Below are 23004 nucleotides of genomic sequence, written 5' to 3'. Positions count from 1 at the left end.
AGGGTTCACGCCCGAGCGTGAAAGTCCCCGCTTGAGCGTGGGTCAAATTTCTAAAAAATCCAGATTGACCTCCAAACATGAAATTCAACATTCAACCATCTGAAACTCATTTTTCTGGGCCAAAACTTTGGAAAACACTTGATAACCCATAAAACAACATGTTTCAAAGATCAATTTTGCAAAATCAAGCCCAAAGGTAAGTCAATTGAACACAATTTCAAAGAAACTCTCATGATCTATGTAAAAACATAACATGCAAGAATTCTTATGAATTAAGTGCTCTAAAACTTGACCAAATGCAAGATTAAGCTCAAGAACGTGGTGAACTCATGGACTACATTCAAAATATACACATGCATGGAAGGAATTCATGCAAAACAACCTCAAAATGCAAGAATATGAACATGCATGCATAAATTAGCTCATAATTCCACTCTTCAAATTAATCCTTGACTTTAAACTCTAAATTACCATGAACCATGCAATATACAACTCAAATGTATAAATGAGAGGATGAAATCTCTACCTTAGGTCTTGAATTCAAGGTATAGAAGCTCAATTTTGCAAATGCTCTTCAAGTCTTCTAATTTTCCAAGCCAATCTAGGTGAACTCAATTTCTTCCAACTCTCTAGCTCTCTCTCACATTTTTAGTCTCTAGAGGAAATGAAAATGATGCATAAAAAATGTATAAGGCATAATAAGGGTGGGTTTTTGAGTCAATCCACTCAATGGCAATTTCATAAATAACTTGAACTAATGCGATTTAGCTTTATTTAATCTAATTTAATTACACCAAATCAAATTTAAATTAAATCTACCATAATATCACATAAATTCTAATTAACATAAAACACCAATCAATTTCAGATTCGGCCGCCGATAAGGCCTTCAATTCGCAATTCGAAGTTAAAACACGAACATATCATTTAGTAGTCAAACAGATAGAAATGCATTTACAGACAATACACTCATGCAATCAGTTTAGGATTTCCTCCTAATCAGTTACTTATCATATTCAGTCATAGTTTAGCAGTAATCAGAGGTGAGGGTTGTCACACCAGTTCATTCTTGACTTTTGTAGCTATGTCCATTCTAGCATTTTATTCAATCTCCAAATTTCCTTCATAAGTTCCCTTCTTCTAGCTTGTTCATTCTCCAGAAGTACTCTTTCTTCAGCAGTTAGTTCAAAAGCATGGGCTTTTTCTTCAGCAGCTCTGAGCTTAAATTCAATATTCCCAAATACTTCAATATTCCACACTTTTAATTTTTGTTTCAAGGCTTAAAACTTCTTAAGACAATGGTAACCAGCCCCACCCTCTACCTGAAGTCCTGACCAAGTTTCCTCCACTACGGATATAAACTTAGGATGAAGAGCCCAAGCATTGATAAACCTAAAAGGTCTAGGTCCCCAATCTCTATCGTCCTCCATCAATATTATAGGACATTAGTTAGATAACAGCCTAGGGAGTCCCCATAACTTGAAGTTGAAATTTTGTAACCACTCATGATTAAGAAGAAATCTGTCAATTCTGCTCCATTTCTCTCTAGTTTGTAAGTTGCACCAGGTGAATTTCTTACCAAGCATTGGTAAGTCAATCATATCTAATTGGTCAACCATTGTATTGAAATCCCTTATTCCTCTGTCTCTTCTAGAACACCCAATTATTTTAGTAATGGTCCTTATTTCGTTAAAGTCACCCCCCATACACCATGGCTCCACGAATATATTCTTCAACCGAGCAAAAGTATTCCATAATTCATTCCTTCTAGCCACATCCGAGGGACCATAGACATTAACAATCTGTCACGACCCAAACCCGGCCCTATGGGTTTAGCACCGTAACCGGCCAGTAATCCGAGATTGCCGAAGGCCTGCAGAACAGTAGAACAGAGTACAGGGCCTGGCGGAAGCCAAAACAGTAAATAAACAATGTCCAATGAGCTGTGACAGTCTGTATGCAAAAAGACTTTCATACATATATACATGAACGGTACAGAACAGTAAGCACAGTATATACAATTATTCAGACTAGGGACTCCATCCCTTACATAGCAGTACAGTAAACGTTCAGTCTATACAATCCATTCAGTTATTACAAAACAGCAAGACAGTACAGAAGGGGGAGTCCTAAAACGCCCCTAAGCCTTAGCAAGATAGGCTTGGAACCTCGCAGTGAGGCACGGTAGTTGGCTTGACAAAACTGGAGTAACCCTGACGCTCCTAGCCGCGGTCTGGTGCCTGTACACCTACATATATATATGAGCAGTGAGCTAAAGCCCAGTGAATAACATAATGCGTAAAGAGGTTAAGAATGAATGTCCTTACAGTAATGAAAATAGTTCATTAAATCAGTATTTCAGTCGTTCAGTCAGTACAGTCATATGTGGTACACCCATTAGCATAACAGTACAGTAAACAGTAGGTCTTAAAAGACCGAACAGTAATGATGGCCATCAGTCAGTAACAGTAGTGGTTCCAACAAGGGAACCGACAGAGATTTCTGTCACAGTAACGGTAAACAGTAGGTGCTAAGGATGCCACAATACAGTTCAGAATATAGGACATACATTCATTCAATTAACAGTAATCAGTTCAGAAAACAGTACAGTTCAGTTGTTCAGAAGATAATCATTTGTGAACATATCTTTACACAATCGTTACTCACAGAGTTCTGGGCTACAGTATGCTAGAGCGTGCCTCCCCAGTCGCTAACCCTACACAGTTAACAGATTAAACACACTAAGCTACACAGCTGGGAAAGATAGTAACTTAAATCCTAAATGCCTCGGTGTGTTCTACATCTATATCCCCAACAAGACGCCTTAAACTAGGCCTACGAATGCCTAGAATGGGATGAGGATGCAAAGATGTACTCAAAAAGCAGTTTCAGAAGTTTCAGAAAAACAGAGTCCCGCTCGAGCGCGGTTCTACTCCTCGAGCGGACATGCAATAAGGTACACGCTCGAGCGTCAACTTTCCCGCTCGAGCGTACTGTAAAAGTACTGGATGGGTGAAATCTCCGCTCGGCGGACGCTCGACGCCCGCTCGATCGTGAGACACATGCCTCCGCTCGAACGCCCAATCCTCCGCTCGAGCGGACTGTAAAACAGTGCAGAGAAAATACTGGATGCTCGGATTCCACGCTCGAGCGTCACTAGTACCCACTCGAGCGGAAGTGCAAAATCTGGAAAACCCAGATTGCACCTCCAAGCCAAAAACCAAGTTTTAACAACTCAAAACTCGACCTCTTGGGCTGAATTTCCAGAAAACATTTGTAAACACATGGAATAACATGATTCAAAACTCAACTTGAGAAATCAAAGCCCAAGGGTGTTTAATTCAAACCCAATTTCAAACCAATTTCAAGAACAGGATGAACATACAAACATGCATGAATTCAAATCAATTCAAAGCTTCAATTTGATGCTCTAAGGAGCCAATTGTTTCCAAAACATGATGAAATCATGGACTTAAACATAATTGTGGACATGCATGTAACATTTTGCCATGAAAACAACTCAACATCTACAATACAACCATGCATGCAAGGATTGAGCTTCAATTCAACAACAATGAACCAAAACATGACTTAGTTCTACAATGAAGCATGAACCATGCACGAATTAGCTCAAACACAAGAATGAGAAGATGAAATCCTTACCTAGGTCTTGTATTCAAGGTTTGGGAGCTCAAATAGCAATCTACACTTCAATTACCAAGCAATTCTCCAAGATGAATCCAATTTCTCTCACTCTCTCCATCTCTTCTCTCTTGGTCGGCTATGGCAAGGAGGAAGGCTGAGCAAATGTTTTGATTTAAGTGTGTACAAGGCTCAACATGTGTGAGGTAGTGGCCACTAAGTGGTCTAATGGTAATTAAGTCAAACTTAAACCTATCAATATTTAATCTAATTTAATCATACCTAATCAGTTTTCAGATAAATTTACCATAAAGTCACATTAATTATGAGGATCATAAAACATCAATCAATTCTCGGTTCGGCCGCCGATAAGGCCTTCAATTAGCAGTTTAAACATAAAACGTGAACAGATCAAATAAACAATCAAACAGATAGAATACAGATTAACACACACACTCAGTCAATTCAGTTCCAGTTTTCAGTCAGTCAGTTCAGTACTTTAATCAGTTCAATTATCAGTCATAATCAGTTCAGTTTGACGGTAATCAATGTTTATCGGTAAGCAGTGATGAGGGTTATTACACAATCACACAATTAAAAGAGTAAAAGAGATTACCCGACAAAAAGATAAAATCACGATGACCACAGTAAGTGGTTAATTGGAACACCCCTAGATTCCAAATGCATAGTAGCCCACTTACTCGGCCTTCCGCATCCACTGCCATATACTCAAAACTATCGTCATACCAGATGGATTTTACCACTTTGGGAGTTATTGTTGCTCTCTTTGTCTCTTGAATCAACACAAATAATTTTCCTTTCTGCCAGAATTCTTTTAATTTTCCTTTTTTTCTTAGGTCTACCAAGACCTCGAACATTCCAAGATTGTATCTTCATTACAAGACTATTTAGTACCCAAATACCCAGAGCTTAGGGCTCAGTTAGCTTCACCTACCCTTCTCACCACTTTCCTTTCATCATTGGCCTCCAATTCCTTCAACTTACTAATTATCTCTTCCTCTTTGCCATCACAAGCTACCCCCAACACTTTTCCAATTTGAAATGATGTTTCTGCCTCTGATAATCTTAAGCATCCTCTACTAGACTTACTTGCCATGGAAAGAGAGATAGCAGCGACTGCCGATCTGAAAACAACCCCATTTCCGTAGATACATAGATGGCTTCACGAATTTCTTGCCCACAACTCTTTTCCCCTTCTTAGAAATTTTATGTCTTCTATTTTCTGCTTCTGTTTCCTTCCTAATTTTCCCTTCGAATAATGTTTGTGGTCAACAAATTATTCACTGAGCTGGGCTGCTCCACACTAGAAGTAGATTTAGGAACTGAAGAAGAGCTGGGCACCCTTTTATCCACCGAGCTGGGTTGCCCCACTCCACAGACAGATTCAGTAATAGATTGAGTGTTATTATCAGCCCAAGTATCTGGTATTATAGCCCCTTGGGCCGATCCATCCCAACTTGACTCAACATGGGCCCTATTTATATCCACCTCCAGATTAATTCCTTGTTGCTTCCCTACAGACCCACTCATGATTCTGATAAACCCAGATGTGACCACCTCATCATCAACTCTACAGCTTCCCTCCTTGCGTGCGCCATCCTTCTCTGACGCCCCTTTACTGAGCCTCCTTTCTAAGCCCACTTCACGTGCGATGCCTACCTCTGACCCTCCCTCTATCATTTCTGTCTCCTCCACCACCGAAATCTCCTTCAAGCTGGTATCTTCTTCCATGCCATTCATATTAACCTGTGCATCCACCCTATCCCCTGCTTCCACATCACAGCCTTTAACCACCTCATTACCCATCTGTACTACCACATCATCATCTTCTTCCTCTTGTTTGCTGCCCTGATCTGCAATAATCTCATTTTCTTCTGTAGCTGTCTTCATGATTCCTCATAAAAGATTGGCATATATAGTGTTCTTTCACTATTTGAGTGACTATGATTTGTTCCTCACAAATCCTAACTGGATAAATTACACATTTACAATCTAGGTTAATTGTGTGATTAATGTTTCCCATGTGTCTTGTCGCAACCTTTACCTTTCCACAATGGAAAGAGGTCAAGTTAGCTATGTCTGCATCCAGTTCTGTAACCTCTCCCCACTCTTTTCCTATGCTACTGAATGTTTTGTTGTTCCACAAGACCAGTGGCACACCATAGCAACTTAACCATACCTGCCTCACCTAACCTCTCCCCACTCTTTTCCTATGCTACTGAATGTTTTGTTGTTCCACAAGACCAGTGGCACACCATAGCAACTTAACCATACCTGCCTCACCTGTTCCAAGACCATTCTATCTTTCCATTCTTCAACCGATTCTCACCAATCTTTGAGCCAGTCCTTCATGATCAATAGTTTTTCCTTCATAGCTTCCACTGATCGAAATGAGAGAACTAATTGTCTGTCACCACCTACTCGAACTGTGATGTCTCCATGACCTCTTCTTTATAATTCATCCTTAAAAACTTCAACCAACGTAGTTGGATTTAGTCTGATCACTGCGCTTTCATACAGCCATCCATTACCAGCTTTCTGTACCTTAACAGTGTGAACTGAGTTTGGTTGAATCACCCTATCTCGAACCATATTATAATAGTGGTCATGTACAGTGTGATTGCCTTCCTAATCCCACCTCTGTTGTACTAGATGTGGCTTGCTTTGTTTTATACCCCCCTCCTTTCTGAACTCAGTTATTTTGACCTTTAGCGCCTTGTCATCACACCAAAGGCCAATTGCTTTTTGTAGAGCTACGTCAGCTGCTACTGGACAATCGTACCTAATGAAGCCAAATCTGGATCTTGTAGATCTTCTTCTCTTATTTGGGATATACGCATCCAGCACCACTCCAAAATTTGAGAAGATTTTGGACAGCCCTTTCGCCCCCATAGATTTGGGTATGTTGTCCACAAACACAGAGTAAATGGTATTCCCCTAAAAAATCCCAACTCCTCTACCACCATGCCTGCGAACTACAGGTTGCCATCCTCCATTCCCATGCTTACTTGCTTGCCCTTCAAACTCGTTTCCAGATTGCCATGGACGCCCAGATGCTAGATTTCTACTCATCTTCATAAATGTTGTCTAATTGTGTGAAGTGCAAGATGCAATTAAAACAAATTAAAGATTAGAGACCAAAATGAAATATGTAGTATACTTTGGGTGCTATTTGTGTAATTTACCCTTTGCATATAAGTCCCTATCATTTCCCCCCCCCCCCCCAAACAGAGAAGAACAACTGAAAAGTTCTAAGTAGTCGTACAGTATAATGAATCCATGCACTATTTGTTTCAATAAAGTTGCAACTCTATAATTTTCTATGTTAAAATTGGCACCAATATGGAATAGGAAGCTACAAACAAAAACTCTCTATTCTATGTTATTGTTTACAATTAAGTAGGCATAGAGTTGGATCATAATCAAAGAATGTGAAATTATTTTGAAATTTCATAAGAAAATAGTGTTCATAAGAAAATAGGGTAAAGCTAGACTATTATGTATAACATTTTCAATATTGAATCATGTAACTGACGTTGCACATCTTCATGAATAGTTTTGAATTGTGCCACTTAGCTTAACTAGTAAAGTTTCATGGCCACAGTAATAAAGACATTTGATTGAGTATTGGTGAGGGATTATAAGATGAGACAATTATTTGTATGTTCACGAGGCATTAACAGTTCCAGGAGCCACATGAAAATGAAACTAACGTCACCACAAATTTTTTTTATAAAGAAAAAAAACCCTTTCAGAGGCACCAAATTTGACAAATAATTGCCTTAACATTTAGAATGAGCAGGGAAAAAAACAATGAAACAAAACTTGCAAAGAAATCTTAGGTTGAGGTCCAGTGGACCCACTCTAATACCACATAGAATTTAAATACAATAGAGAAATAATAAAGACCACAGAATATAACACTATCAAGGCAATTCAACTTCTCACCCTCCTATTCTGCTTTCTTCCAAACACGAAATCAAAACTTGTTCTGTGTTGTATGCAAACTCCAACAATGCGAACAGCTCTTGATTCTCTTGTAGACCAAAACTTGCGCCGAGTCTCCCTCTTCTGGGTTGTTCTTTGAGAACCGTCCTATGTTGACACAACAAACTTGAGAAGCTAGTGGGACCGGCCTTGCCTATCTCTACTACTTTGTCTTCCACCCCCACCCTTTTTACCATTTTTACCAAACTTTTTCCCCTTAGATTTGCTCTTCACATAAGAATTTCTGGTTGCCTTTTTCTGCCTTTCCTTGCGAACTTGTTCGACATCTTTAATTTCTGAACGCACGTGAGCATTGGGCATTGACCAATGCTTCTTCCCACCTTTGAACCTTCTGTTGTCTCCTCGTATGCCATTACCACCTGCCAGACAAACATATTTGTGGATAAATCAGAGGTCCAGCGTCTTAATGTGCAACTAAAGCATTATTATTATGCATTTTTTAATAATTGTTAATGATAACAGAACAATATTATAAAGATGGAGAAGGCAGAGCACAATGCCTGGAGTATAAGGAACAAAACAAGTGACAGAATACACAGCTCAAGCTACAATAATGTAACACCTCAAATTCCGACATTCAATACTACTTGCTCTGTAAACATTTCATCTCATGTTTTGATTTCAATATATGGTATGATATATTGAAAATCAAAAATAAAAAAGAAGTTAGCATATCATAGGTCAACATGAATGAATGACCAATTCTAAAATGGCCAAATCCAAGCGACAACTACCAAAGTTGATTTTTAGGCTCGTGAAACTTTGATTGCCCCTACTTGGGCAGCTCAGTGTTGCCTAATCACTCAAAACCAAAGTGAGGAGAACACTTACAGTGGGAAGAAGAAGAAGAATTGTTAGAATTTCCCATCTTTACCTTCACCTACTCCACTACACACTCCACTTCACCTACCTCCACTTCACCTAACCCACTATCACCTCCACTACACCTACTCCACTACACACTCCACTTCACCACACACTCCACTTCACCTAACCCACTATCACCTCCACTACACCTACTACCACATTTTCTTCTATATATAGATTGTATAGGAATTGTAATTTATCAATCTTGTAATACATCAAGATATCCATCAATAATACAATTTATTCTCTTTCTCTCTCTATCAATATTTTTAACATGGTATCAGAGCAAGGTTAACAACCTACTCATTTTGCTTCACCGGCGGGCGGCAGCCTCGCCTTGGCCGCCCGCCGGACCTCTACCTATTCCATCTCTAAACAGTATTTTCGCTACATATAGATTTCCATCTCTAAACAGTACACTTGCTGCACATGCTCCTCCATTTACTCCCTGACTAAGAAATTCCTTATCAGTGTCCAAATAGCCGCTATGTATGGCTGCTTCTAACTGATCTTCTTCGTCTCTGACAAATTCAAGTGCTTTCACAATGTTCTTTCCCAGATTTTCAGCAACATAATCTGCTACCTTCTCAGAAACTCAACTTCCTTGAAAAGTGTTACCCGAGAAAAGCTGAGGAGACGTGGGGACATCCAATTTTCAGTTGTTGATAACCTGTCTGTTGCTTCTTCACCAGTAAGCCCCATGGATGCATCTGGTTCAAATCTTTCTGGAAAGGATAAACATCCAGAAGCTACTGGAATGGGCTTATTCTCTCCAAATTTGTTGGAATCACTTGGCAAGTCTGGTACACCACCCTTTTTATGCCCAGGATCTCAAGAACCTTCAATGGGCTCATCCCTTTTTTCTCCCTATTATTGTTGGTGCCCTCCTATGGCATCAATTTTTCAATACACAGTAAAACCTCCACAACTGCCTATGTCATTCACTGAATCACTATCTTTACCTCCACTTTCTTCTTTACTACCAGCTACAAGGTCTTCTAGTGTGTTGACACCAATATCACCTCTTAATGTGTCTGATCTCCCCCCTCTGGATTTTCCTACTTTGCTGCCTGAGCCACTGGTCAGGTTGCCACTATCTAGATCAAGTTCACCCCAGATCCTACCATTCACACCTCTAATGTGTGACCCTATTGTTCATATTCCAGTCATTGATGTTTGTTCCTCAGGCCAGTCTATCCCAGTTGGTGGTCTTGCTTACTATGTCACTGCACCATCAAACTTGGCAGACATGGCAGCCAATCCCTTTCATGCTCTGTTCTATTTAGAGTTCATGCTGTCAGCCTGTGCACTGTTCTCAAAAAACTTGGATTGAGGTTTCTGGATCTTCTGCTAAAGATGTGGCCAAGCAACTTAAGGAGCAACAATTTTTCTGTTGATTTTTCTGCATTACCACACCTACCATTCGAGTTTGCACAACACCCATATTTTATTCATCTCAGGGATCAACCCCGATCACATTGTTACACAAAAAAAAAAAAAAAAAAAAAAAAAAACAAACAAACAAACAAACAAACAAACAAACAAAACAACCACATCCACTGGCGGATTTTTTTTCTTCTCTACTCTGCAGCCGGTCTCTTCTTCTTGCCTCCGTCTTGGGCGGCCCTTGACGGTGCTGCCTCCGTGTTTCCCACTCCACTGGGCATGATCACTACTCCCTGCTCCTCCACTGCAGCATATGGTGGACCTCCAAATCGGAACATCACGGTGGCCTTCCGCTTCAGCTCCTTATTTTCTGCTTTCAGCACACTTATCTCTGCTCGCGCATCCTTATACATGCGTTGGAGCAGAGCCAGTTGGGCGTTTAAATGCTGCACCTCATTTGTCCTACTCTGCAGCCGGTTTGACAAATTTGTGACCGCCGTCATGGTTTCCACGCATGACTTCAGAGTATATTGATTAGCCTCAATATCAGTTTGCACCGCCATTTTTTGCTCCACCGACCGCATCGGAAAGTTCAATGGAGCAAAACCAGAGGTGTTTGGTTGAGGTTCACTGGCCACCGCACCAGTTATTTCTCTTGTGGGCTCGTTCAGTTCTGGAAAGAGCGTGAGCAGGTTCTGGGTAGCTGGACGGGAAGAAGAGGCCATGTTTTTGGGTTGCTAAGTGTTTCAGCGAAATAGCAATTTCAGACTGGTAATGTTCGGAAGGGTTGGTGACAGAATGGCAACAAAGTGTTCCACAGTTTCTCTCTCCGCAGAGGCAGAGTTTTTTCAGCGAAGGGTTGGTTTCAGAGGTTTCAGAATGGTATGCCTCAGCCTCAGCCTTCGTCTTGGTTAAATAGCCGAGGCAGCCACGCGTATCGCGCGCCTCTTGCCGCCCGACAAACTGGCACGCCTTTTCATGGCACATCTTTTGACAAAGTGGACACGCCTTTTGATGGCACGCCTTTTGATGGCACGCCTTTTGATGAATTGGGCACGCCTTTTGATGGCACGCCTTTTTGACAAAATTGGGCACACCTTTTGAGGGTGCAACTTTACAAGGGTCCGACAAGACTCTGTAAACTGTCCCGACATTGATTCCGGTTAGCTCCTTTATGGGTCCGACAAGACTCTGTAAACTGTCCCGACATTGATTCCGGTTAGTTTCTACAAGGGTCCAGCAAGACTCCGTAAACTGTCACAACATTGTCTTCTACAACGGTCCGACATGACCCCATAAACTGTCTTCTACAACGGTCCGACATGACCCCGTAAACTGTCTGCTACAACGGTCCGACACGACCATACAGTGTCACCTATCCTTTTTTATTTTTATGTATTTTCTTGTTTTGTTACTCTCTCCAAACTCAAGTTGGTTAGTTTCTCTCCTCCTTGAGTTTGCGGGGGGCTGTTAGAATTTCCCATCTTTACCTTCACCTACTCCACTACACACTCCACTTCACCTACCTCCACTTCACCACACACTCCACTTCACCTAACCCACTATCACCTCCACTACACCTACTCCACTACACACTCCACTTCACCACACACTCCACTTCACCTAACCCACTATCACCTCCACTACACCTACTACCACATTTTCTTCTATATATAGATTGTATAGGAATTGTAATTTATCAATCTTGTAATACATCAAGATATCCATCAATAATACAATTTATTCTCTTTCTCTCTCTATCAATATTTTTAACAAGAATGAAGGACAGAAGATCACAATCCCAAATCAAAATATCAATCTCACTTATTCAATAATCAATATACATATCAAGTCAACCAAGTCCATCACCTAAAAGACCTATTTATATAGGCAAACCAAACTAATCCTAGACAAACTCCATTTTCTAAATAAACTCTTAGATAAACCAGAGATCACTCCAAAAGTCAGTTTCACATAGGGCTGCAAATGAATAGAGCCACAAGCTCGAGTTTGGCTCAGTAAGAACTTGTTCGAATTTGGTTCGTTCAATTTTTGTTTGGCAAAACATTTTAGATTTTTAATTTTTTTTTTTCCAATCTAAGAAAAAAATCCAAAAATAAAACCTTTTTGTTTATTTAATTTTTTCAAAAGATAGAATATTAACGAATTAATGAGTTAGATTATTACAATTTGACATTCTACACTTCTCCATAAACTCGAATTCCAAACCTCCTTAGAAACAAAGATTTACACCTAAGGTTAAAATTTTAATAAACAAGCCTAAACATACTAAATCTCAGCCCATAAGCTCGGCTCGTTAACTAACTCGCTTAACATCTATTAGTTATACATTAAATAATGTAAAAATATATATAAAAATAAAATAATTATGTTATTTATATATTTAAAAAATGTAAATGTAAATGATAGCTAACCGTAGATAATACATTTATATGATAGTAGTGGTAGATATTATTATTTTAGTAAAATATTGGTTTTTTTAATATGTTTATATATATTGCATATATAATTGTATAATCAAAATTTCAATTGTAACTTTATTTTCATACCAACTATGAATTTAAAATTTTTTTGGCTCGTTAAGAATCATGAACAGAGAGCTCAAGTCAAGTCTAAACCATATCGGCTCGAACTCGGTTCCTTAAATTTTTATTGAGCTCGAGCTTGAACTCGTTAAAATCTTAATAAAGAAGCCCAAACATACTAAAACTCGGCTCGACTCAGCTCGTTTGCAGCTCTAGTTTTACAAGAGAACAATTTAGAGGGCTACATCGGTTGACTTGGTCACAGGGAAGTGACTAACCAGACAACAAACATAGAGACACCTTTGGCAGAAAACACTTGCCAATAAACAATAGAATAAATGTCCCCAAATGGTAACAAGGAAGCAATGATAAAAACTCATCTGCTAAAAATTAATCCGAAAATACTTTAAACATCATGTCAGAAGTGAGCACTCAAAGTTACTACCTAGAACTCACATAATTACTACCTAAGGGTATCTAACCCTTCCGATATGCACTAAATGTCCACGCAATTGAAATTTTCATCAGGAAGTAAATCAAAAATTTTAAATCCTATTGTTACGAACATAAAAAAAAAATATGCAAAAAGAAAAGAAACTACATTTATAACAACAGACTAGAAAGGAAAAGAATTGATAGCATTTGAATGCCAACACTATAAAACAACAGAATAGCAGTCAATAAAATTCAAAAGAACAAGAGCCCGAATGAATACAAATTGTTTCTGATTTCAAAGCACTCACCTGAAAAACTTTTGGATTCTTCAGCATTGCCCTCATAACTGGATCCTTTAAGGGATATTTTATTGTGTGACTGCTCTTTCCACCTCTTGTATATGCCAGTTTTGTTAGCTGTTACTTTTGCACCACCCTCTGTCTTTATCTGCTCACCATTGAAAGACAAAAAGAGTAAATAATCCCAAATAACCTTCGCGCCAAAACAAATAAGCAAAATTAGTTTTAGCCATGGATAGAACAAAACCACTTTTCCACCCTATAAAATCAAACCACTTATCAAGGTGCATCCAATATGCTATTCACAACTAAAGCAACATAAAGCAATGTATCACACATCAAACAAATAAAAGTAATTTCATATACTTGAGAATCATCTCATAAGACCAGTTTCTTGTCATAAAGATATATTAGAGAATGGACAGCATATCACTGAAAAAAATACATCATGTGTCTGGGGTACAATTCAAAATACTAACTTTATAATAACACAAATAACAATTCTTTCCAGTGTTAAGCATGATTCCAATAGTTTCAATAGAATTCAAAATTATAAAGAATGAAAAAGAAGATGAAGAGTTATCCACAAGCAATGAAGTAAATACATCAAGACTAGTTTTTGAACAGCTACTCTTTTCCTAAGGTTCAAATTCAATTTCACAGTCACTAAGGACTCGGCAATGTCTAATAGAACCTGCCAATAGTGAACCCCAATAGAAAACTCCACATTATCCCATCATAGGAAGAAGTTTGAAGCTGCAAACTCCACAAATCTTTAACAATTCAACACTCTTAGCGAAAAATAGAACATCTTTAACACTCAGTGGACTGCAAATAAATATGTTCAACAAGAAAACCACTTTACACCTAATTTCAAGAAGCAAAGCATCTCGCCTACACCTATTTCTTCTATATGCCAATTATACCAATAAAAAAAGCTTAATATATTTGTAAAACTGCAAAGATATTTGATAAAATACCTTTCCACTAGCTGTCACACGGTCCCCATTGTTTAACTTGATGTACTTCTTACTCCTCTGCCAGCAAACAGATTCACACGGTTTAAAAAGTTTGAGAGAAAAACAAAAAATAAACATCCACAAGATATACCTTATCCCAGTGGAATCTAGATTTTTGTTTCTGCATGCCACCACTATCATCTGCAACCAGATCCAGCACAGCAGCTTCCAACCTATTCAATTAATTAATCATGACATAAAGATGCGTCAACTATTAAAACGTCAAGAACAAGAAAAAACACATACTACAGATTAATAAACATTTCTTTTTTTATCATTCAGCAACAAAAAGGACATATTAATTACAAAGAAAACAGATAGAATGCTCAAAGCAAAAAAAAAAGGTAAGGGATTCTCCAAAGACAAAAATGAAAAGAAAGAAGGAAAAAATAAAATAAAAAATGAAGATACATGTGGCACACAGCCCTCCAATTACTACTAATAGAAAACAAAGGAACTCTTTAAATGGTGCTGAAACTGACACACCCAAAAAGAAACCAAATAACATATTTTATCACATAAACTACCAAATATCTTTTGAATTGTCTTCAAAAACTCTTGCATTTCTCTCTAACCATAAAACCCACAATATCACACAAATTGGACAGCTCCAAGGGTCCCTTAACTTCTTATTTGAAACAAAACCATTAAAATCAATAGTAAACAACTTATCACATGAAGATGGAATCACCCAATTAAGGAATTATTTGTCCAGCCAAGTGATGATGAGTTATGTGAGGAATTGTTGTTTGATGATGATTTTTGGTCAGAAGGGTTAGATACTGAGGATAAGGAAGTCAAAGGGGCATCAAGCATCATTGAGGATGAAGGGTTAGACTTAGAGTTGCCTGGTTGTCCTCCATTAGTTGTTCTGCTAGTTGAAGGTTCTACAAAGGATGGGTGTGAAGAGGTTTCGGTTTCTAAAGATGAAGATTGGATCACTTGGATGAAGCAAAATATATGTGGAATTTGCAATGTTTTAGGGGTATATCATTTGGGGGCTTTAAGAAAGAAGGTATGCAACTTTTGGAGGACACTCACAGAAGGCTAATGAAGACGAGAAGTGTAAGGATGGGGGTTTTCAGAAAAGACTAATATGCTTCATCATAAATTAATCTTTACCTGTTTGATTCAAATCCTTCGTTAGCTCTTACCATGAGTCCTGCCTCCAAATGCTGCATTCGATAACATAGCATATGTTAAATAGCCATAGCTATGTTCTTTTGACACACAGTGCACACAAGACGTTAAGAACTGAATACCACCCAAAAAAGGACAGACTGATTGAACCAAATAGCAAGTTAAATCATTATGAGAAACATTACAAAATACTGGAATCATTATTAACATTAGACAGAATAGGATGACCTACTTGATTTGTAGGTACCGCACTTATAAAGTATTCATCATCCTTGAAGGTCTTTGCCTTCCTTTTGGAACCAGAAACTGCAAGAATAGAAGGAATGTTAACAACAATCACAAAACTAATATCAGCATAATTATGATCTGTTGTGTCACAAAGTAACATTCAAAATAAAAATGAAAACAAACTTTTAGGTTTCCTTGTTTGTTGGTTCATGGCTATTGCAAGTGATGCCCATTCTATTGTCAGCGGGATATATCTAATTATAGAAAGTTTCATTCCTCATAATTTCCATTACTGGAAGTCTATTGTATTGAATTCGCAATTGGATCTCAACTAGGAATGTTTCACTGGGCTGTTTAACAACTAGATTTACTTAGAAACTAATCATTTTTAAAAAATTTGAGTTCTGTTTGGACACAAGACCCATTTTACTTGAATAAGATCAGCATGAATTGATATTGAATATGGCATGCTTAACAGATGAAATTTAGTGATTGTTTTGTTTTTAACTCAGCAGTAATCTTCTATTTGTAAATTCTCTTCTCTTCCTACTTCCATTTATTGCTCCTGTCTGGAAAAATCCATCCAGAAACCAGTATAATATTCCTTCTGCTTATATATTCAGATTCAGAGTGTTGCTAAAGATCAACTGTAGAAATAGAAAAAGCTCTTTGAGCTGAAATGCCATATTTTCTTGTGTACTTAGACATTCCAACCTCCAAAAACTTTAACATGGTTCAAAATTTAAAAACAAAACAAATATATCAGGTGGGTAATTACATACTTGACAGAAACCTCTTCCTGTCTGCAGTGCATAATATAAGTGTTGATCACCTACCTAAGGAGGGTCCTCACTATGATTTGAAAGCACAACTCCTAGGTGTTAACGGGATGACTCTTAACTTCAGACACTTTCCAGCAGGGTCATTATTTCTTCTTCTTAACTTCAAGGAAGTGGTCCATTTTCACCTAATTCCAATTTCTGGGAAAAAGAAGAATCATATCATTGTGGCCATGGATGGAACCATAGATATGGTGTTCTTTAAAGGAAGCCAGCAAACAAGATCACCACTTGTACTTTCCATTCAAATTGGAACACTAATATTCATGATGATAGCCATAATCCTCTAAGAGGCATTAGCTCGTGCTTAAAGGTTCTCTCTTCTGCTGCTGCTGATGCTTTCCATCAGGCTCTTGTTCCATGAACAAATTTTGATTTATCTTAAAGTTCTCACAATGCAAATCATCCTTCCTAATTGGTTTACACTGTCAAAACAGTATAAAAATACCACAAGTAGAACATTACAAGACATACCATGACATATATATACATATATATATATAGAGAGAGAGAGAGAGAGAGAGAGATCAAAATGAATTAGAGAAGAAAATTAAAGACTAGACAAGGACAAACCTTTTTTCTTTGTGTCCTTTGAAGAAGTGATTTCAGGTATCTCTTCCTGCAACAAGTGTCAAGGGGTTTATCAAGCTCACTACAGAGAAGAATTATCTGGGGATCAGTCAAATAACTATGTAAAGCATACATGTAACCAATAATTCCACTTCTATTAACCGCATAAAAATGTTCACACGGGTCAAGGCCCACAAAAATGAGGAATTCTCTCCTTATCCAAAAAATTGAGGTGGTTCAGATTCACTCCACCATCTAGAGCCCAAATATTAAGGTTCATCTAATCGTTTGGGTCAGGTGTGGATACTAGCAATTCAGGCTAAATGAGCCAATTAAAATGGCATTTTTTTAATGGATTTGATAATACGGTTGCAAATCCAAAGAACAACATAAATATGGCATACTTTATTTAGAGGTTTACCTTTGTCAAATGATCATTAGAGCGTTTCTGATGTACCATATTAATGACCTCCTCGTGAATAGCTCTTTTCTTCTTCATCACATCAACCCATTGTCCAGAAGGGCCCTAAAATTAAGCCTTTATGTCAAGATATACTCAACTGAATAAGATAAGAAATTAACAAAATATTCTCCTCACAATTAAATGTAAACAGTGGCATTTCTCTGAATATTACTTAAAATCAAACGGATAAAATATGTTCATCATGGCAAACATCTGCAAAAGTTATACATGAAAATTGCTGAAAATTATAACGCTGGAAAGTTGAAAAAGTTCACAATATTACAACCACATAAATTAGCATATGCGAACGACAAAAAGTGACAAGCTCCCTTATTATCATGAAAAATATCACCTTTAAAAGAGGGTTTGGTATTGGAGACAACAATGTCACACACAAATGGAGTTTTTAGGGCATAAACAGCTAGTGAAAATGTACCTCCGGAGGTGAAAGGGAAAGAAAATGCAGCTCAATACGGAAACACATGCCTTCACAAGTACAAGACAATCTGCAAGCTGAAGAAGTGGAGACTCTGACTTGAGATTAAAAATATGTGATTCTAAACATTTTGGAGGGGCATCAAGAATTTGTTAACTTCAAACCAGGGTCACCAAGAAACTTTAATAATATAGTGATTTATGTTTTGGAACACACTCCCAAACATGGTACACTTTCGTTCCAAATTGGTGAATTTAGGAGGGGAAATCAAATATAATGAATTAAAGCTATAGAGAGTGGAGCTTTGGCAGAACAAAATAAATTAAAAAATAAAGATTGGCTATTAATTTCCTAGAATTGAATTTTTACATGATTAATTTCAAGAATATTAAATTATATTTTATTGGATGTATAACTATTACAAGAAAATTGCTCACATTTTGAAGTACCTCAAATTCTTATAGTGTGATCTATACATGTCTACCACATTTTAAAACATTTGGCGTACCACATTCCAGTCCTCATTTCAAAACGATCCACATTCCAACCAACATAGCTTCAAACATTAGTCACACAATAGATTTATCAAGCTCTTGTTAAGGTAGGATTGTCCAGTAGTGAATAATCAGTAATGGCCACAAGAAATTAAGTTTCTGACCTTTTGAGGAAAAGGTCTCTCTTTTTTCTTTTTTCTTTTTGAAGTAGAAAAAGGTCTCTTTAAAGAAAAAAAAAATTATTCTAGGAGTCTTTACAACCAGTTCCTTGATGTTTCCTAGTACAAAATGGATACAATTGTCAACTATAAAGTCTCGTTCAACTTGGCTTTTCTAAGTTTCTTTTGAATCTTTCCTTGCTCAACAGTCAAGCAGAGAATTCTAATAGAAATCACATAAGAAAACAGTAGAAATGAAGATTGTTGATATCTTAGAAGTACAATGAACTCATCCGCCAGCCTTTTTATTTTCAACAAATTTCTACTATGATTCATATTACTGTATCTTCAACTTTTTGTTATGGCTTATCTTCATAGAAAACATATAGAACTTGATTAGAGAGGAAAACTATACATACAAAATGACTGAAGAGCCATTAAGTTTCAAATATTTAGAAGAATCCAAGCCAAAAAAAAATTTGAGACAAGTGATGAATTTTGTTTTTTTTAAAAGATGTAGTATTGTAAATTTTTTTTAACACAAATACTTTTTGTATCTGTATCAAGTTTGATCTAAAGATTAAAATATGTTCAAATCAACAGATGAAAGGGATTGATTTAGGCGAGAGTATGTTCCAATGTCACAAAATAAACTCCATCTTTATGGAGAAAGTTTTAAAATACATGAAAATAACAGTTATCATAGAGATATTTTGATCATCCACAGAAGGATAATCTCATTTGACATTGCAATATAGCACATAGTAGAAAAACAAACAAAATTAGGCACATACAACTACATGAAAAAGAAAATTACAGAAGATTATATCTGAAGTAGATTGAGTACATAAAGTGATGAATTATACGACATTTATTATCAAAAAGATGCAAGAGCAAGAAATTACTTGTACACGCTTTGATTTAGCAGCTTCACCTTCAGCTTCTAAAATAGTCTGCTTGGGTCTATGATAGATCATCCATTGAACGGTTAATACTTGCAGCACTAACATTTCATGAAGAAGATGAAAACAAAGGGGAAAAAATACTTTCAAAAGCCTTTAAAAACTACTTAGAAGTCACCTGAAGGTTTTCAAGCGTTCTGAAAAGGCCAGTGCTGTTAACTCATTGCCACCTAGCACATTTTTGAAAATTGGATGCAACCCTTCACGAGGTAAATCCTTTGCTCTTCTAATGGACTCCCTTGCAGGTAATGGTTTAGTCTTAGAATATAACCGGAATGCATTTGTACTGGCTTTCAGCAACGAAGTCAGTTCTGCAGAGGAATCAATAATTTCTCGAACTCTATCAGAAACAAGATCTATAACTGTTTGAGGAAAACGCCCATAAACAGTGTCTCCATTTGCAATGGCTTGATCAATTTTGGACATTACTCCATCCATATCTTGTAAAACCTCCTCTTCTGTGGGAGCAGCTCTGATTGGTTTTGAGAGAAAGAGATGAAGATCTAAAAGATAAGGCATATCTTCAGCTGTGAGAAAAGAAAATGCAGTGCCAGTCCGACCTGCTCTTGCAGCTCGCCCTACTCGATGCACGAAAAGTTTAGGTTTGGGGGGGAAATCCCAGTTAATAACATTATCAAGCAACGGGATGTCAATACCCCTAGCAGCAATATCAGTCACAATCAGCAACATGGTCTTTCTAGCCCTAAATTTTGATACATGAATTTTGCGAGCATCTTGATCCATATCACCGTAACATACAGAAGCCTCAATACCCTCTTCTCTGAACAGATTATTAAGAAACTCTACGTGATGTTTTGTAGAAACAAAAATCAATGACTGCTGATCAAAACTGATTTGTTCTCTTACCAGATACAACAATGCAGCATTTTTTTCTTCATGCCGTAGGGTGAAAAAGTTAAGCTTCAAGTCAGGGCTAATCCTAGACTCCAAATCAAGTCGCACAAGATGAGGCTCCCGCAACCCAGCCTTAGCAAACTCAGCAAGGGCACTAGGTAAGGTTGCGCTGAAAAGCAAGGTCTGCCGGTTCTCAGTAAGTTGGGTAAGGATTTGATGCAACTGTTCAGCAAAGCCCATACTGAAGAGACAATCAGCTTCATCAAAAACCACATACTCCACGGTACGCAATGACATATCGTCAACCTCAGACAAATGGTGCATGAGCCTACCAGGGGTTGCAATTATGATGTCGGGATTCTGTGCCAATTCTTCAAACTGGCTTTCCATACTATCACCACCAACTAGTAAACTAATACGAAGATCTGAATAGAAGACAGAAAACAAATTCATTCATACAAATATTGTGTTAAGGACTCAACATGATTGAAATCAATGAAAGTAACTCTTCGATGTCCTTGGCTGTAAATCAGAAAAATCTGATGGACGGTGACCAGAATTATTCCAAATTCATTTTCTCTAACTGAAAACAACACTACACATATCATTCAAATGACTTGCTTGAATTTTAAATCCCTCAACCCAAAACAAAATTATACAATAACACATCATTGAAGATAATAATATTCCTTAGCAACAACAAAACACAATAATGTAAATTCAACTAGTCCACACAAAAGCAAAGCTACATAAATGAACAATGACATATGTATATAGAGAGATAAGTAGGCAACGCAGTTACCAGTGAAGCGACCGAGTTCTTTGGTGAATTTCAAGGTCTGAAGAGCCAAGTCTCTGGTGGGGGACAAAATGAGAGCCCTAACGCCGCCCTGAGGAACGTGCTGCTTGAGCTTCTCGAGCATGGGGATGAGGAAAGCGGCAGTCTTGCCGGAGCCGGTGCGGGCCATGGCGACGACGTCGGCGCCGGCGAGGATAATAGGCATGGTCTTACGCTGAATAGGAGTGGGGACCCTGTAGCCCTTACGCTTGACGCCTCTGAAGACATTAGGGCTCAGATTCATCGACTCGAAGCCTCCTGATTTCGCCTTCTTCTTCAGCTTCTCTCTCCTTTTCAGCTCCGTTTTCGAACTCACCAGAATACCCGCCGCCATGGAAAATCTCTCTCTCTATCTCTATCTCTCTCTCTCTCTCTGTTGTGTTCTCTAAACCTCCAATCCAACGCAACAGTGGTCTCTTTCTCTCTGTTGTGTTCTCTAAACCTCCAATCCAACCCACTCTTGTGTTCTCTAAACCTCCAATCCAACCCAACAGTGGAAGAGAAGAAGACGACTGATGATGATGAGAGAGAGAGAGAGAGAGAGAGAGAGAGAGAGAGGAAGAGACAGAGAGACAGAGAGATTGCAGGGTTTTGTGGTTTGGCCTTCGGGCTTTGTTAAGACAACACAACTGGGCGGCCAGAGTTTTTTTTTTTTAGGTTTTTTTATTAGTCTATAAATTAATAATTCTATATATACCAATTAATTCTATATAAATAATTAATATATCAATTAATGATACAGTATAATTTTAAATTTTTTTTAGAGTAATATTAGAGGTCCTAAAAATTTTATAAAAAATGTTACCAAATGTCTGGGTGTGGGACCCGCATTAATATTTATAATGTGATAAGTAATAATATGGAATTTTTATTGATAAGTCCAATTTAGAAATGTTTTAACCCAAGAAGTCATTAACGAATTTTTTAACCCATTTAGTCTCATGTATGTATAGTTTTATTCCATAAAGTCCATTTTCTTGATTTACACTATTTTCTTAGACACTTATGCCCTTATATTTAATTTTGATACCCTTATAAATATTTTTTCAATGATTAGCAATTTAATGATGTGAACATTCATATTTTAAAATTCACATTTATAGGAATGTAAATTGGCCCGTGGGCGGCTCGAAACCCGCCCGCGAGCCAAGGCGGGCTCGGCCCGTTGACAATGTGAATATTCACATTGACATGTTAAAATTCACATTAATAGGAGTGTAAAATTGGCCCCCGTCCCGTGGCGGCGCGAAACCCGCCCGCGGCCCATGGGCGGCTTGGGGAGGGCCCGGTCTGGCCTGTTGACAATGTGAATATTCACATTGACATGTTAACATTCACATTGATAAGAGTATAAAATTGGGCCGCGGCCCATGGGCGGCCAAAAGCCCGCCGCAGCCCGGGGCGGACCCGGCCCGGCCCGTTAACAATGTGAATATTCACATTGACATGTTAACATTCACATTGATAGGAGTGTAAAATTAGCCCGCCCCTCGTAGCTGCCCGAAACCCGCCCACGGCCTGTTGACAATGTGAATGTTCACATTGACATGTTAACATTCACATTGATAAGAGTATAAAACAAGACAGCAGCCCAGGGCGGGCTCGACTCGGCCCGGCCGGCCCGTTGACAATGTGAATATTCACATTGACATGTTAACATTCACATTAATAGGAGTGTAAAATTGGCCCCCGTCCCGTGGCGACGCGAAACCCGCCCGCGGCCCATGGGCGGCCCGAGGCAGGCCCGGTCGGGCCCGTTGACAATGTGAATATTCACATTGACATGTTAACATTCACA

General features: G+C 38.1%; 1 protein-coding gene across 1 annotated transcript; it reads right to left on the bottom strand.

The window, feature by feature from the left end:
* Positions 1-7366: 7366 nt before the first annotated feature.
* On the bottom strand, positions 7367-21871 carry LOC114285550 (putative DEAD-box ATP-dependent RNA helicase 29). Its single transcript, XM_028228586.2, has 11 exons — positions 21171-21871; positions 19632-20793; positions 19457-19514; positions 17422-17526; positions 17004-17049; positions 15596-15669; positions 15346-15398; positions 14315-14396; positions 14185-14241; positions 13214-13352; positions 7367-8030 (listed from the first exon to the last, which is right to left on the bottom strand). The coding sequence occupies exons 1-11, from the start codon at positions 21538-21540 to the stop codon at positions 7786-7788; spliced, it is 2391 nt and encodes a 796-aa protein (XP_028084387.2). The 5' UTR covers positions 21541-21871; the 3' UTR covers positions 7367-7785.
* Between the last annotated feature and the right edge of the window lie 1133 nt (positions 21872-23004).

The sequence above is a fragment of the Camellia sinensis genome, chromosome 6 (assembly GCF_055761805.1).
Source record: "Camellia sinensis isolate YWXY chromosome 6, ASM5576180v1, whole genome shotgun sequence".
NCBI classification, from domain to species: domain Eukaryota; kingdom Viridiplantae; phylum Streptophyta; class Magnoliopsida; order Ericales; family Theaceae; genus Camellia; species Camellia sinensis.
The sequence above is the reverse complement of the archived record's forward strand: the minus strand, read 5'-3'. Positions and strand labels throughout refer to the sequence as shown.

What these genes read in the sequence shown, in the direction of transcription:
- LOC114285550 (XM_028228586.2), bottom strand. Translation starts at nt 21,540, where the DNA reads ATGGCGGCGGGTATTCTGGTGAGTTCGAAAACGGAGCTGAAAAGGAGA. An exon ending in GTGCGGTACCTACAAATCAA is followed by an intron (nt 15,399 to 15,595) that starts GTAGGTCATCCT and finishes TATCGAATGCAG; the next exon opens with CATTTGGAGGCAGGACTCAT. An exon ending in AGAATCCAAAAGTTTTTCAG is followed by an intron (nt 8,031 to 13,213) that starts GTGAGTGCTTTG and finishes TTTGTCTGGCAG; the next exon opens with GTGGTAATGGCATACGAGGA.